A 15,365-nucleotide genomic window follows, 5' to 3' on the forward strand; every position below is an offset into this window, starting at 1 on the left:
TGTCACCCAATGAAATTAATAGGTTGCAGGTTTAAAACAATATAAGGAAATACTTCTTCACACAACACCAAGTCAAACTGTGGAACTCTTTGTCATGGGATGTTGTGAAGGCCAAAAGTATAATTGGGTTTTTAAAAAAATTAGATAAGTTCATGGAGAATAGGTATATCAGTGGCTATAAGTCAAGATGGTCAGGGACGCAACCCCATACTCTAGGTGTCCCTAACCTATGAATGCATGAAACTGGAACTGGATGACAGGGGATGGATCCCTCAATAATTGCTGTGACCTGCTCATTCCTTCTGAAGTGTCTGACACTGGCCATGGTCAGAAGACAGGATACTGGGCTGGATGGTCTGATTCAGTATAGCTATTCTTACGGAATTAAGACTTGTCTAGCCATCGTGCAAGAAATTCCGCAACCAAAGGTCACCTCTCTTCAGATTTTAACAGACTATACAACCATTCTGTATTATATCAATTTGCAGTGGAAAGTGGGCTCAATGCTTCTGGATCAGGAAGTCATGAAATTTTTGAACTCATGTCAATCACCATGTCACCCTTGCAATTCTCCATCTTCCAGAAGAAGAAAACAGCCACCACAGGAAGTTAAGCACCCAGAAGGAGAGATTCCCTCAAACTGATGATGACCAGTACTCTGCTTGCATGATGGACTATGGAATGGACTTGTTTGCCACAGAACGCAATATTAAGTGCAAACAATTCTGCTTCAGGAGGGAGACGTCTGAAATCTTTAATAGATGCATTGCTCCAGTCATATGTTTATCTCTGCTTTCCCTCCAATATTTCTTATTACAAATTGCTGCAGAAAAGCAAATGAGAAAGCGTCATGGTGTTTCTTGTAACCTGAGCATGGCCCCTTCAGTTATGGCACTCTGACTTACTTCACTTGGTTTTTGATCCTTTAATCTTTAGTTCCACACAGCTCAGTAGATCTCCTGCACTAGGAGCAGAGCCAGATTCTGTACATTGATTCCTGAGCTGAGAGCTCAGAAACTGGCTGTTGCGCATTTTGGACATGATTGCATTGGGTAAGTCCGGAAACTTCTGCTGGAGAACAGGAAACCTTCCACCAGAAACTCCTACTGTTTGAAATGGAAATGGTTCTCCATCTGGGCAAGACAGTAAATATCTTCTTCTTTCCAGTCATCTGTTCCCTTTGTTCTGAACTACCAGTTTCACCTTGAATGACCTGGTCTCTCTTTCAACTCAGTGTGTGTGTGTGCGCCAGTTTGTGATTTTGGCATTTTCTTCACAATGACAGGTCTCTCCTGAATTCTTTCATCTTATAGTGACAAGATTTTTCTAAAGACTCTATTTCACATATTTATTCTTCTTTGGGAGCCTGGAGAGTTTGAAAGATCCAGGCATTAATGGCTGGGGCATTGTTTACTGTATTCCATAAAAATAAGGCCATAATTTGTCATCACCCCAAATTCTTATCTAAATTGGTCCCTGATTTCTTCCAGAATCAGTCAGCTTGCCCAAACCCCTTTCACTACCAGGGATGATTGGCCTATAGTCTAGATATAAGAAAGCTCTATGCTACCGTCTGACCAAGATAAAGCCATTCTTTCAAACATCTTTTTAGATTGTAGCAGAATACAGGTCAGTCATTTTCCATTCAAGGACTCATCAAGGGTATCAGACTGTCCATATTCTCAGCGCTATGAACTAGCGGGGATTCCATTAATAAAAAGTGTCGGGCCACATGCCACCAAATCTGAAGTCTGGGGGCTGCTTGTTATACTGTGCTGTCATAGATGGTAAATTCCTTTTCAGTTATTATTAGTTTGAGAAAGGTCAGATTGCTGTTCTGTCTTCCATATTAGCAAAGTCTGTGTCCTGTCTTTTAAATATTAATTTGTTTCATAAAGTCACTGTCAATGAAAGCAAAACTAGAAATATTTTCATTTTTAATATAAGTTTTACAACATTTGTTTCTGTAAGACATTTTGCATCTTCACTTCTAATTAAGTGATTGGTCTATCATTTTCATCCAGGGAACTAATAGAAGAATTACATCCTATAATTAAGGAAGCACTTGAAAGAAGACCAGAGGTAATAAGGATATTTTTATTTGTGCTCAGGATCATATAACTATTTTTCCATCGTAGAAAAATATTACTGTCTGTTCTCTAATGGCTATGGCTAACATAAAATAATGTAGCTTAAATAAATAACTAAAATTGTTAAAACTTTTTTTATTCCTTTCAAGGTAACTTGCATATATATTAATTATTTTTTTAAATCAAATCCTTAACTTTAGAACTATGTACTGAAAGCCCCTCTTGCCACAGTAATTTTGTTAGTAACAGCTAATAGTTTAAAATATTTTTTTCCACCTTATTTTTTATGTCCCGGTATCCAAGTCAAATGCAGTCTGTTTGCTTTTGCTCAGAATGTTGTGTTGGTGACATCCCATCAGTCAGAGAGGCTCAGTGTGCACTGCACATAGGAGTGAGAAAAATATGGTTTCTCTAACTAGGACAATTTTTGGAGAAAACATTAACTTACCTGACCTCTTCCAGCCCTATGAACAAGGCTTCTCTGATGGATAGCATATCACCAGTATGTATGGTACATATTGAAGTGTGGAACCAAACAAGTGCTTTTAACTTGCAATGAGCCTGGATGTCAGTATATTCAAAGGAAAACAAAAAGATGACACAAACAGTGCATTATTTGTTCTATGATAGCACTGAAAGTCCTTAATAAGCATCAAGACCCCAGTGTGATAGGTGCTGTATGAACACAGAGTAAAAGACAATTGATAGGTACCCCAGATAATAACTGTTTTATTTTTGATCATTTGCTCTGAATTTTATATTTTAAGTATAGCTGATAGGAACATCCAGTCACACAACTGTGTGCCATAATGCATTTTTTTCAAAGTCCTACATTTACCTATGCTAGTCATACAAATGCCAGTCTTTACACATCTGTACTTTACAGTATGGTGGGGTGAAATGTAAAGATGCAATATACTATTACAGAAGATCATGTCAAATTTAATTTCAGGGAACTTTATTCATGTGGTGTTATTCATGTATAACTTAGTGGTTTGAGTTCAATTGGCACATCACTGGAATAAGTAGACTGTACTATATTAGAACTAAAAGTTACCATTGGGCTCAAATGGTAAACAATGAGGGTAATTGTTTTCCTTCTTTTCTTCACAACGTGTTTGCTATATAAGACACAAATTTAAATATAACTGCCCCCCTTGAAGAGTTTACAATCTGAGACCTGGATTCTGCCATTGCTACTCAGGCTGAGTTGTCCCATTGATTTAAATGGGACTTCTGGCAGAGTATGGTGCTACTCATGTGAGTAAGGGAGGCAGAGCTTGGTTCTAAAAGATTGTTAGCTTTGTTGAAGGCCAACATCTGACCCTTTTCCTTATTCCACAAGTAGTCCCAGGGATTGGTGTGGGGGCATAATCTGACTCTAAACAACCTATTTTAGTTAGGGTAACAGTTTCCACTGCCCCTCTTACTCCAGCCAGTCCCTGCTCAGTTCAAGCCCTGTAGAAACTGTGATATTCAAAAAGCATTATAAAGTAAATCAGACCAAAACTCTCCAGTTTTCATTCTTTTTTATTTTAATGTGTGCTCTGATGATTTACGACATGTTATTACAGAAGCCCATAACTGAATCACTCTCTCTTAACAATCTAAATCATGGAGCAATACTTTTCCATTGTACCCAGTTGAAGAAGTAAATAATAGTGTTCTTCATGGAAGTCTGAGAGGTTACACAAGGAATGAATGTGACCCATTATCTAGTCCATTAAAATTGTACAGTAAATCTGTTAACTGTTTAAATAAAAAAAGTCTGTGACTCACTACTGAAAGCTGTAGTGGTACCGACATGAGTGGAGTCATGACTCTCTTTGTGTCCCTATAGGCCAAACTGATATTATCCTTATTCACTCCACTGCTTCATGTAATTTTGTATTTTTCCACTGAACAGAATATGAAACGACGCAGGCGTCGAGATATTTTACGAGTACAGCTAGTACGAATATTTGAACTGCTGGCAGATGCTGGTGTTATTAGTCACAGGTAGGTGTGGAGTTGATGAGAAGGCATTGTTTATTTCCCTAACAAACTTCTGAATTAAGAGCCAATAGTTTCTCTATATATTTGTCTGTTTCACCTTATGGTACAACTGAACAATCACTTAAAATTAATTTAGAGCAGCATAATACACAATAATCCCTGTAAGGGATTATTCCCCATTAGTCTTGTAGGAGGATTTCAATGACAATAATATTTCACTATTATAATAGCATACTGGAATAATCAGTATTTTGCCTTGTTCCCATGTTTTCTTTAAAGACCAAATAAAGGAAACAAACAAAAATCCATAAGGAGTTTGTAAATACTAATTTTAAACACAAAAAGATATGCTGATCAATATCTATACATTTACATCTGAGTTTCTGACCACTCTATTTTATCTGAAATGCCATGGAACATCTCACGTTTTCAATGAGATGCGTAAGTGTGACACACAGGTTTGTGTTTGCATGTGTGTTCTTTTTGTATAGGACCTTGTCAGTAGTGAAGGAGTTAAGTTACAGGATCAAGTATAAAGCCCTTGAGCTACTTTTATAGTTGAGATCCCAAGCTGGAGACAGATATTCTAACTGGGCTCTTCCTGCAGTAACATCCTGATGTTATACAATGAGTCCTGTGAAAAGAAGAAAATGTGATTTATTAATATTGAACCCCCTGGAGATATTTAAAATAAAACATGGGGGGGCAGTGGAGGTAGGAATATAAACGTTTGTTAATGTAGTCTAAAATGTAAGGTATCACTTTTATGGAAGTCCTTTAAGATTTATAAATCAAGCATAATTTTAATGATAGTCTCTTGTAAATTTTGGATATTGGGAGGGTAAAAAAGTGAAAGGGTGAATGTATCTGCCATTGTTATTGTGTAACTTTATGCCAAATAATTTGACTTTTGATTCTAAAGGTTAAAAGAGGAAAAAATTCCAATAAAATATTATGTAAAATGACGGACATTTTGATTTCAGTCCTGCAAAAAAATCTATATAGCACCTTATTCCCTCAAGATTCTCACTGAGGCTAATCAGACTGTGCACAGGCATAAAGTACCACATGGGTGGAAGCCTTTGCAGAATCATGGCCTTCGAAAATTCTCTTGCTAAACAGCTTAATTGAGAATGGACTTAAACTTTTGTACACTACACTATTGTCTGTTCTAGCCTCTGCACAGTATAAACCCTGGCAGCTCTGTTGTCTGAGCTGATGTCACCACCATATTATAATAGAAAGTTTTATAGTGCCGGTTAACATATACAATTATATGCGGATCATTAAAGTAGATATGCAAAAGTGATAGGTACTAAACATTTCAGCAGCTTCAATTCAAGGGGAAAATATCTTTATTTTACAAATTTATGATAGTGACGAGCGTTTGTCATATTATCATGCATAACTGTTAGCTGGCTATACTGATTAAGAGCAACTGGTTGAAGTTGAAGCTGATCAAGACCAAAGTTATGTTTGTGGGTAGAGGGGAAAGCAGTTTGCAGCCGCAGAGCAGTCTCCTTTGATGGAGATATATACCCACAATTGGTGAATTCAGTTTGTAGTTTAGCAGTTCAGGATTTCTTGCTAACACTAAGCTCTTATATAGCAGCAGCGTCTATGAGTAACACCTTCTACCATCTCTGAGTGACTAGGAGACTTTGTCCCATCCTGGTGGACAATGACCTGCCCTCAGTAATAAGCTTTTTTTTTTGTCACCTCCCAGCTGGACTATGCAGTATACCTGGGTATGAAGCCATCAGCCCTTAAACTCCAGCTAGCAGAGGATCTCCTCAGCAACATAGGCTACTGCCAGCACATCAAATCTGTCCTCCACTCTAAACACTGGCTTGCCATCGAATATGAGTAATATTCAGGTCTTAGTCCTTGTCTTCAAGGTACTCACTGGCCTGCGCTCAACATATCAAAAAGTAGCCTAGAGCTCCAGGATGAGGATTGTTGTTGACAACTCTGCTGCTTGACTGTGCAGGAGACAGAACTTTCTCTGTTGCCAGTCTGAGTCTGTGGAACAAACTCTTACAGGAACTGAGGACTACTGCAAACTTCACCATTTTCTGCTCCAAGGGCAAGGCACACTTCTTTGACCTGCCTTCTCTAATATAAACATATCACTGTGTACATTTAAAGAAAAAAAATCCTACCAGTACAAAACATTCCATTGCATGCACAGTTCTCTTCCAGAGGACAAGATGAGAGAGCATCAACCACATGTGACAGATGTTACTCACGTCACTTAAAGCACTACTAGAAAGCACTCAGATGCCATAGTAATGAGGCTGATATAAGAACCTATTTAGAATAGGTTTCAGAGTAGCAGCCGTGTTAGTCTGTATCCATAAAAAGAAAAGGAGTACTTGTGGCACCTTAATAAATTTGTTAGTCTCTAAGGTGCCACAAGTGCTCCTTTTCTTTTTATTTAGAATAGAGTATATAGCTGCTGTTTCCAGTTAGTACTCTGCAGTATAGCATAAAATACTGAGGACCTTTGTCTCTGGCTCAGAAGATAAAGTATTTACTTTTTGACCAAGCACATTGAAATTATCCATTTATTTTAGGTGTGTACCTTGTTCGTTTATAATGTGCAAGCATTTTCAGGGGGTAGGGGGTGTTAAACCATAACCCTGAACAAAAAATTATGATTCTGTTTTAGTATTAGAGATGCTCCTGATTTACAAGGCCTGGTTATTGGGTATGGTTTCATTAGTGCTTTTCTTGCTAAGACAACAAAAATGTGGTAAGAAAGGGCCTCGAACCAAATACCAGTAAAATGACTTGGTTTAGTAAAAAGTCTTCTAAAAGAAAGTTCTTGAATTTTGCATATCCTTTGAAGCTTTTTAAAGAAATATATAGTATGTCTCTACTTATCATAATACTCTGAATATTTTATTTTTATTTTTAAGTGCAAGTGGTGGCCTTGATAATGAAACACATTCCCTCAACAACACTTTATTGGAGTATGTCGATCTCACTAGACAACTCCTGGAGGCAGAAAATGAAAAGGACTCTGACACATTGAAAGATATCCGATGCCATTTTAGTGCCTTAGTGGCAAATATCATTCAAAATGTTCCAGGTATGCTCAATACACTTGAAAAGGTTTTGATGACTTATTTTAATACACCAGAAACACACATTGTTCCTGAAGTTATAGAAATTTACAATGCTAAAAATGGTATTTAAAACTGACAATATGAACTTTTCAGAAGTGATCACTGATAGTATTTTTAAATCTAAAAATTAAATTCTTGTTACTAAAAGACTTGGTTACCAAGTTTGAACATATTTCTTTCCGGGCTAATAATTGCTAAACTCATTGTGTACTGCTTCTGTTCTTTCATAGCAGTGACATTCATTCGATCATATAGTAACTTATTTTTTAAAAAGCTGTTATGCTGTTGAACTTTGCCTGTAGAGTACCGTGCTTGTTTCTAATTCATTTGGGGAGGCATTTGGGTAATTTTTGTTTTGTTTTTTGTCTTATAAATTTAGTGTACAAATTCTGTAGTGAAAAATTGGTCAAACACTGTATGTGCTTTTCTTACAGTGCACCAGAGAAGAAGTGTCTTTCCTCAGCAGAGCCTACGTCACAGTCTCTTTATGTTGTTCAGTCACTGGGCAGGTCCATTTAGCATCATGTTTACCCCCCTGGATAGATACAGTGATAGGAATATGCAGATAAACAGACACCAGTACTGTGCTTTGAAGGTATTTTAACACTTTCTGAACTTGAGAAATTATTTCCCTGTATTGTCCTTACTTAAACATTTTTGCCAGTTTGCACTTCTTTGCCATTAGTCCAAACATGGAATTTTCCTTGTCCTGGCTGATGTAGGCAAATGTTATCTCAGCCCAAAATTATTCCTGGATTAATTATTTTTACATTCTAATCAGAACTTCTCCTGCCCCCTTCCCACTGCTGTAATTTCAGCATGGTCCTGCAGCAAGTACAAGTTGATATTAGTGCTAAGCTTCCCATGCCCTCATCCCCCAATTGCTCAGCGAGATAGAATTTCAGTATTGTTCAGATCAACGATCTTCTGAATCAGAGTGCATTACAGTATAGCACCAGCCAAACTAATGTACTGTCTCTTATGGACTAAAGGTAAACTTTTCAGAACAGATAGCTTCTCCTGTCTGGGAATTCAGAGCTGTAGGTTGGTTCTGTGATTCCTTGAATCATAGAATATCAGGGTTGGAAGGGACCCCAGAAGGTCATCTAGTCCAACCCCCTGCTCGAAGCAGGACCAATTCCCAGTTAAATCATCCCAGCCAGGGCTTTGTCAAAATGTTTGAACAAAATGTTAAACAGAGTTCCTAGTGGCCTTGCTCCTGGCAGTGGTCTGAATAGATGTTAGAGTCCTCTGATAGTATTTTAAAGGATTAGCTATAACTGCTCTAGCCCAATCTGATTATTCAAATGTGTTGTTTTTTCAATTACTTTCTAAAGGCTATGTCTGCTGTACTGTGTTGTGGCCCTGTTGCAGATAACGTAGGACTCTCATCAGATGGTTATTTGTACAAATGGCTGGATAATGTTTTGGATTCACAAGACAAAAAGGTAAAGTAGGCAGCATCAGTAAATGTTTGTTAACCATCAGTGTGTGATTTAAGAGTCTTGAGGTCAAATTGGCACAAATGTTCTAGATCAGCTTGCGCCTTATACATCATTATTAATATTACTTATTAATGCATTTAGTTACAGTGGTGCTCACTAGGCACTATCTGATCACTCAAGAAAGATGGTCCCTGCTCCCAAGCAGCTCGCAGTCTAAGAGCAGGCAGACAAGTAGACAGAAGTTAGGTGAAAGGGAACAGGAACAGCAACTGACAAATTATATACAAATCAATTGATTCACTGTAAGCAGCAGCACAGCGGTAGTGGGTCTCTGAGAGAATTAAAGATGGCTGGGGTAGGGACTTTATGCATCAGCTCAGTGAGATTGTATCATGCATAGGGAATTTTGAAGACAAAACTTTTCAAGTCTAAAAGGAAATTATTGTTGGTTTTATTTCTCTGTATTACAGTAGCTCCTAGGTGGCCTATTATGCTAGATGATATACGAACATATAGAAAGACTTGATTCTTATCCCAAAGAATTTACAATCTAGAGCTCTGATTCAGGAAAGCGCTTAAGGAAAGTCCATCACTTAAGTCCCACTGAAATCAGTGGAATTAAGCATGTGCTTAACTGCTGTCCTGCATCCTGTGCTTTCAGGACATGGTCCAGGTCAAGACATAAAACAAGTGAGAACAACAAACAATAGGAGGGTAGGGTTTGGGAGAATGAGGATAAAATTAATGGAGTACTTGTGGCACCTTAGAGACTAACAAATTTATTTGAGCATAAGCTTTCATGAGCTACAGCTCACTTCATCGGATACATGCAGTAGAAAATACAGTGGGGAGATTTTATATACACAGAGAACACGAAACAATGGGTGTTACCATACCCACTGTAACGACAGTGATCAGGTAAGGTGAGCTATTACCAGCGGGGGCGGGTAAAAAAACCCAAATCTTTTGTAGTGGTAATCAAGGTGGGCCATTTCCAGCAGTTGACAAGAACATGTGAGGAACAGTAGGGGGCGGAAATAAACATGGGGAAATAGCTTTACTTTGTGTAATGACACATCCACTCCCAGTCTTTATTCAAGCCTAAGTTAATTGTGTCCAGTTTGCAAATTAATTCCAATTCAGCAATCTCTCGTTGGAGTCTGTTTTTGAAGTTTTTTTGTTGAAGAATTGCCACTTTTAGGTCTGTAATCGAGTGACCAAAGAGATTGAAGTGTTCGCTGACTGCTGAAAGTTAATTTAGGCTTGAATAAAAACTGGGAGTGGATGTGTCATTACACAAAGTAAAGCTATTTCCCCATATTTATTTCCGCCCCCTACTGTTCCTCACATGTTCTTGTCAACTGCTGGAAATGGCCCACCTTGATCATCACTACAAAAGGTTTCCCCTCCCTCCCTCCCTCCTGCTGGTAATAGCTCACCTTACCTGATCACTCTCCTTACAGTGTGTATGGTAACACCCACTGTTTCATGTTCTTTGTGTATATAAAATCTCCCCACTGTATTTTCTACTGCATGCATCCGATGAAGTGAGCTGTAGTTCACGAAAGCTTATGCTCAAATACATTTGTTAGTCTCTAAGGTGCCACAAGTACTCCTTTTCTTTTTGCGGATACAGACTAACATGGCTGCTACTCTGAAACCTGATAAAATGAATGATATTATGCAGTCATATGGTCCAATAAAGTTCACAACTTAATTCTACAAAACTGTTAAATAGATATTTTTAAGGTTTACTCTGTTTTTATTTTTTAAAAATTAAATCTTGCTTATTGCAACTCGTTAGTTTTAAATGTCAGCTGTTCTTGTTAAAATTATTTTGTAAACCATTGCCTTTTGCTGTTTTTTTAAATTGTTTAAACTGTTGTCTGGTCTATAGGTGCATCAGTTAGGCTGTGAGGCAGTTATGCTGCTGTTGGAGCTCAACCCTGACCAGAGTAACCTCCTGTATTGGGCTGTGGATCGGTGTTACACAGGTTCCAAGCGGGTTGCAGCTGGTTGTTTTAAAGCCATAGCCAGTGTGTTTCAGAACAGGTACAAAAGAGAATTTTTAAATTTACAATTAGATTCCCAAATTGCAATTTTAAATAGAATTAATGTTTTGTTTTCTCTTAAATGGAACATGTTTTCCATATTGTTTTCAATGTTAAACATTTCAAAGCATCGAAATATATTATCCTATACAATACTTAAACTAAATGAATTTACCTTTGCTTAGCTAATTCATAGTTAAAATAGCTAAATATACAGTGAAAGCTTTGTTATCCGGCCCTGTACCAACCAGAAGCTTTATAAACGGGCATTTCTAATCTTCGGAGAAAGTCCCATTTATAGTCCGGTTGGCGTGGGGCCGGCAGGCTCCCTACCTGGTGCCACATGGCTCCCAGGAAACAGCAACATGTCCCTGCTGCGCCTAGGTGGAGGGTTGGCCACTAGGGGTTTGGAGTGGGGAAGGAGGTTGGGGTGCTGGAGAGGGCTCGGTGAAGGGGGTTGGGGTGCAGGAGGGGGCTTGGAGTGCTGGATCTGGGGGGCGCTCACATTGGGCGGAACAGGTCGACGCGGGGAGCAGCCCAAGGTGATTGCTCCCCAGATCTGGCACCCTGAGTCCCCTCCTGCACCCAAACTCCCTCCCAGAGCCCACATCCCACACCCCCGCCAATGCTCCAGCCCCACACCCCCACCCGCACCCAAACTCTCTCCCTCTTAGTTAATCGGCATTATTCACTTACCTGAACCCCCCAAATCCCCCAACATGCCAGATAAAACAGATTTAACTATATTTTAAAAAATGTTATTTTAACTGATATTTACGATTCTTCTCTAGGGATTACCAGTGTGATACAGTGATCATCCTAAATCTGATAATGTTTAAAGCCGCTGATTCTGCTAGGGCTATCTATGAAGTTGCTATGCAACTATTACAGGTTTGTGAGAAAATTTCATTTTAATATATTGTATGTTTAAAAAAGATTTTTCTGGTATCATTCAGCTTTATCTTCATCAATGAAATGCAGAGTGCATTATTTTTGTTGCATTTTTAGTAAAGATTTAGGGACAGATCATTATCTTTTGTGAATCTGCACAGGTAAATTGACTTTGATGGAGCTATCTGGCCATTTACTCTAGCTGAGGATCTGGGCTGTATTGTTTCATAGCATCTTTTTAAAATATAAAAGCTAGATTAAGGTTTTCAAGTTGGCCCTGTGAAAGGGATAGTGTGTAGCAGTGCCATTCCAGGATTATCAAAGGGAAAGCACAATTCTTTCCCTGCACCCCGCTTTTGCCAGTAGGCTAGTAATTTGCCTCAAGTCTTTAGTCTCTGGGATTTTTAAGAAGTCTCACGGTTGCCTAAACACTATTCCTATTGAATTCAATGGGAACTTTATTGTTGACGTCAGTGTGAGCAGAGTTAGGCCAATGCTGAGCACTTCTGAGATTCTCCCCTCTGTTCCTATGTGAATGTCAGTGCTTAAGATCAATCAAACTAAAATAAAACCGTACCAACAGCTGCTGTACTAGTTTTGCACAGCTTTGCCGCCTCAAACCTGACCTGCACTGCCCCGATAGTCATGTCCTAGGTCATTTCTGAGCAGGAATTATATTATTCATGGAATAATTTTAAGGTAATATTGATCTGAATTACTTCAGCTTTCACTATGGAAGCTTATACTTAATGCAATAGGATGTGAAAATAGAACTTTGAAATTGACAGCTTTGACTGGCTCTCAAATGGAATGAGTCCCAGATGGCCAAGAATTTATGACTCTGCTAAACTGCAACACTTTAAATGATGGCACAATATATATTATGTTTCCTCAGAAGATAACCATGTTATCCCAGCTCTGTATTTAGCTTCAAATATCTGAATTTTATTGCTGCAGATCTTGGAACCTAAGATGTTTCGCTATGCTCACAAATTGGAAATTCAGAGAGGTGATGGGGTACTGGGTCAGCCTTCTCCTTTGCCACACCTGTATTCTGTGTCATATTATCAACTGTCGGAGGAATTAGCAAGGACGTACCCTGAGCTAACTCTTGCTGTCTTCTCAGGTACAGTAGAGCACTTAACCAGGCTGGTAGTAGTCCGTAGAAATTTTGAATCCTTCTTTTAAGTAATCTAATTACAGGTAGGTCACTAAGCTTAAACCAAAGAACTACAAATGAATTTTAGGTGGAGGAGGCTGAGTTTTTGTTATGTTTTGTTCAGATTTGAAACAATGGAGTGAAACCCTGAAAATTATTCTGACTGCCCCATTGAACATCCTGTGAGGGATCACTCATCACAGACATAAGTTTTAACTATGTTTTTAAAAATTCTCTCTCTTCCCTGCCTCATCTTAGAATGTCCTTATTTGCTGTAGAAATTCTAGAACACATCAATTTGTGACAGTTTAGATACAGTGGCTTGAATAGATTGTAGTGATATTCTTGGTACTACAGTTCACAGAATGACTTACTCTCAGATATCTAAGAAAACAAAGATATATTTGGAGAATATTGGTAAGGGACAGAATTTTAAACCATTTGTTATTCAACACAGAAATCATTTTAACTCTTATTGGTCTAGTTAGTAGAGTCAATTAATGCATTTTTCTAAAATTAAAAAAAAAATTGAATTTAGGTTTTCAATTCACTTTCAGTTAATTAAAGGGACACTAGCATGTTGATTAAACTTAATAATCTGGTTAAAGTTTTTCTACACTTAAAGATCTTGTTTTTCAGTTTGTACTGAAAAATAGCTGATAAAAACACTGACTATAATTGTACAAGAATAAGTTTTAAAAAATAAACACCAAAAAAACATGAAATGGCAGATTTACTTGAAAGACACTGACAAGAAAATTCACATGCCGACACATTCTGTTCACTGTAAGATATAACCCATGTAACTTCCTGTTCTCACATTCTGTGGTTCACTCTTTGGTAGTGGATAGCAGCAGTGTGGTAAATTGCTTAATGTACAAGCTTCCATTTAGTTTATGAATAAATCATGCATATCATAAACCTTTTTTTAAACTTTGCATATTTTTTAAAACTTGTTTCATTGAAACAACCAATGTTGCTTGAATTTATGCAATCAGAATTAACAAATTAATAAAATAATTGTTTTAGAAAGTTATATGTGCTAATCTACCAGCAGTCAAAATTAAACACCAAAATAAGTACAATAATAATTGAAAGTCAAAATTGGAATCCTTTTTTATCCTGCAGTTCTTGGCTCCATAATCAAGTGAAATATTTTATAATAGTCTGAAGTGAGATGGAAAGAATCTTGATTTTCAGTTTGCATCAATATGAATAGATTAATGCATGAAGACTATTTCTATATTAAACTCAAATCCCACAAAAGAATCCATCTGTGAACATCTTTAAGGAGACCCTTTAACTTTAACAGAACTCTGCAGAGATATAAGGCTGCCAGTGAACAACAATCTGTATCCTGAATACAGTGCCATCACCTGCTTGGCTGGCAGCGTTCTAAAATCCTCATTATGAAACCAGACAGCTCTCCCTGCTCGTTGATGGATGATGTCCTGGACAGATGGAAAACACATTATGAAAGCATGCTGAACCATGGTCCTGCTGATGACTGTTTAGAGCTACATGACCTGGCAAACTACACAGCTGTTCATCCAGGGATGAACACCGATCCTCCGTCATTCAAGAAAGCATGAAAGGACATCCAAAAGTTACAGGATGGTCATGCTGCTGGACCTGATGATATTCTAACCAAGCTACTCAAAGGTGCCTTGGAACCGGTGCGCATGGGCCTACATAACCTGTTCTTAGAAAGGTGGACATCAGGCAAAGTACCAGCAGAGTGCAAAGAGGGCATCATATGTCCATAAATCAGGGCAGAGGATCTTGCACCGAGTATGGAACTACAGGCTAATCTCATTCTTATTGGTCCCTGGAAAAATTTTCGCTCACATTCTGGTTGGTAGGATGCAGCTATTTCATAACAGTTATTGTCAGCAATCATGTTTCACTGCAGATGGTCGACAATGGACACTGTCCTTACCCTCCAGCTTCTGGTTGAGTTGCATGGAGAATTTAACCACCTGCTTCATGTGGCACACCTCCATATCAAAGAAACTTTTGATTCGGTTGACAGATTAGCACTTTGGGTCGCACTGAAAGGAGTTGGTGTTCCAAATGTTCTGTTAAATCTGGTGCATGATCTTCACACTGAAACTTGTGTAAGAGTATGCATTGGGGCACAGCTTTCGCTGCATTTCTACACATCCTCAGGTGTGTGGCAGGGATACATTCTTGCCCTGGCACTGTTCTGTTGAGCTATTAGCTGTATATTAGGACTTTCCACTCCATGCATCAAAATCAAGGTTTGTCAAGAAGTGTTTACAAGTCAAGTAATCAAGGCTGACGATACTGCCTTGCTTATAGAGAAGTGGGAGAATTTCAGTCTTGCACTCGTAGGTCTCCAAGATGCCATCCACATCTGGGGTCAGATGTCTCATGGCAGAAAACCAATGTCCTGAGTCTTGTAGCTTGGACACCAGAATCACCAGTTCAGGTGGGGTTGAGTATCATGGAGAGTGCTGATGAATTCATCTACCTAGGCTGCAAGCAGAGTTCAAACAGTCACAGTAAACCAAATGTTCTTCTTCAAGTAGTGTCCCTTGAAGAAGTGCTCCACTTTAGGTGTTGGTGTGTCCCTGTGCCAC

The 15,365-nt window shown here is 38.4% G+C and overlaps 1 protein-coding gene across 16 annotated transcripts in view; it reads left to right on the forward strand.

Annotated features, from left to right (window-relative positions):
* The window catches only part of FRYL (FRY like transcription coactivator), a 387,869-nt gene that overhangs the window by 235,617 nt on the left and 136,887 nt on the right, over nucleotides 1-15,365 (forward strand). For all 16 annotated transcript variants that reach the window (XM_037897819.2, XM_037897820.2, XM_037897812.2 and 13 more), the window contains 8 exons: nucleotides 2,025-2,082; nucleotides 3,997-4,088; nucleotides 7,007-7,179; nucleotides 7,651-7,811; nucleotides 8,554-8,664; nucleotides 10,559-10,713; nucleotides 11,504-11,603; nucleotides 12,561-12,729. In XM_037897819.2, coding sequence (XP_037753747.1) covers nucleotides 2,025-2,082; nucleotides 3,997-4,088; nucleotides 7,007-7,179; nucleotides 7,651-7,811; nucleotides 8,554-8,664; nucleotides 10,559-10,713; nucleotides 11,504-11,603; nucleotides 12,561-12,729 — 1,019 coding nt within the window. The remainder of the gene's footprint in view (nucleotides 1-2,024; nucleotides 2,083-3,996; nucleotides 4,089-7,006; nucleotides 7,180-7,650; nucleotides 7,812-8,553; nucleotides 8,665-10,558; nucleotides 10,714-11,503; nucleotides 11,604-12,560; nucleotides 12,730-15,365) is intronic.

This window comes from Chelonia mydas, chromosome 4 (assembly GCF_015237465.2).
Source record: "Chelonia mydas isolate rCheMyd1 chromosome 4, rCheMyd1.pri.v2, whole genome shotgun sequence".
Classification (NCBI taxonomy): Eukaryota; Metazoa; Chordata; order Testudines; family Cheloniidae; genus Chelonia; species Chelonia mydas.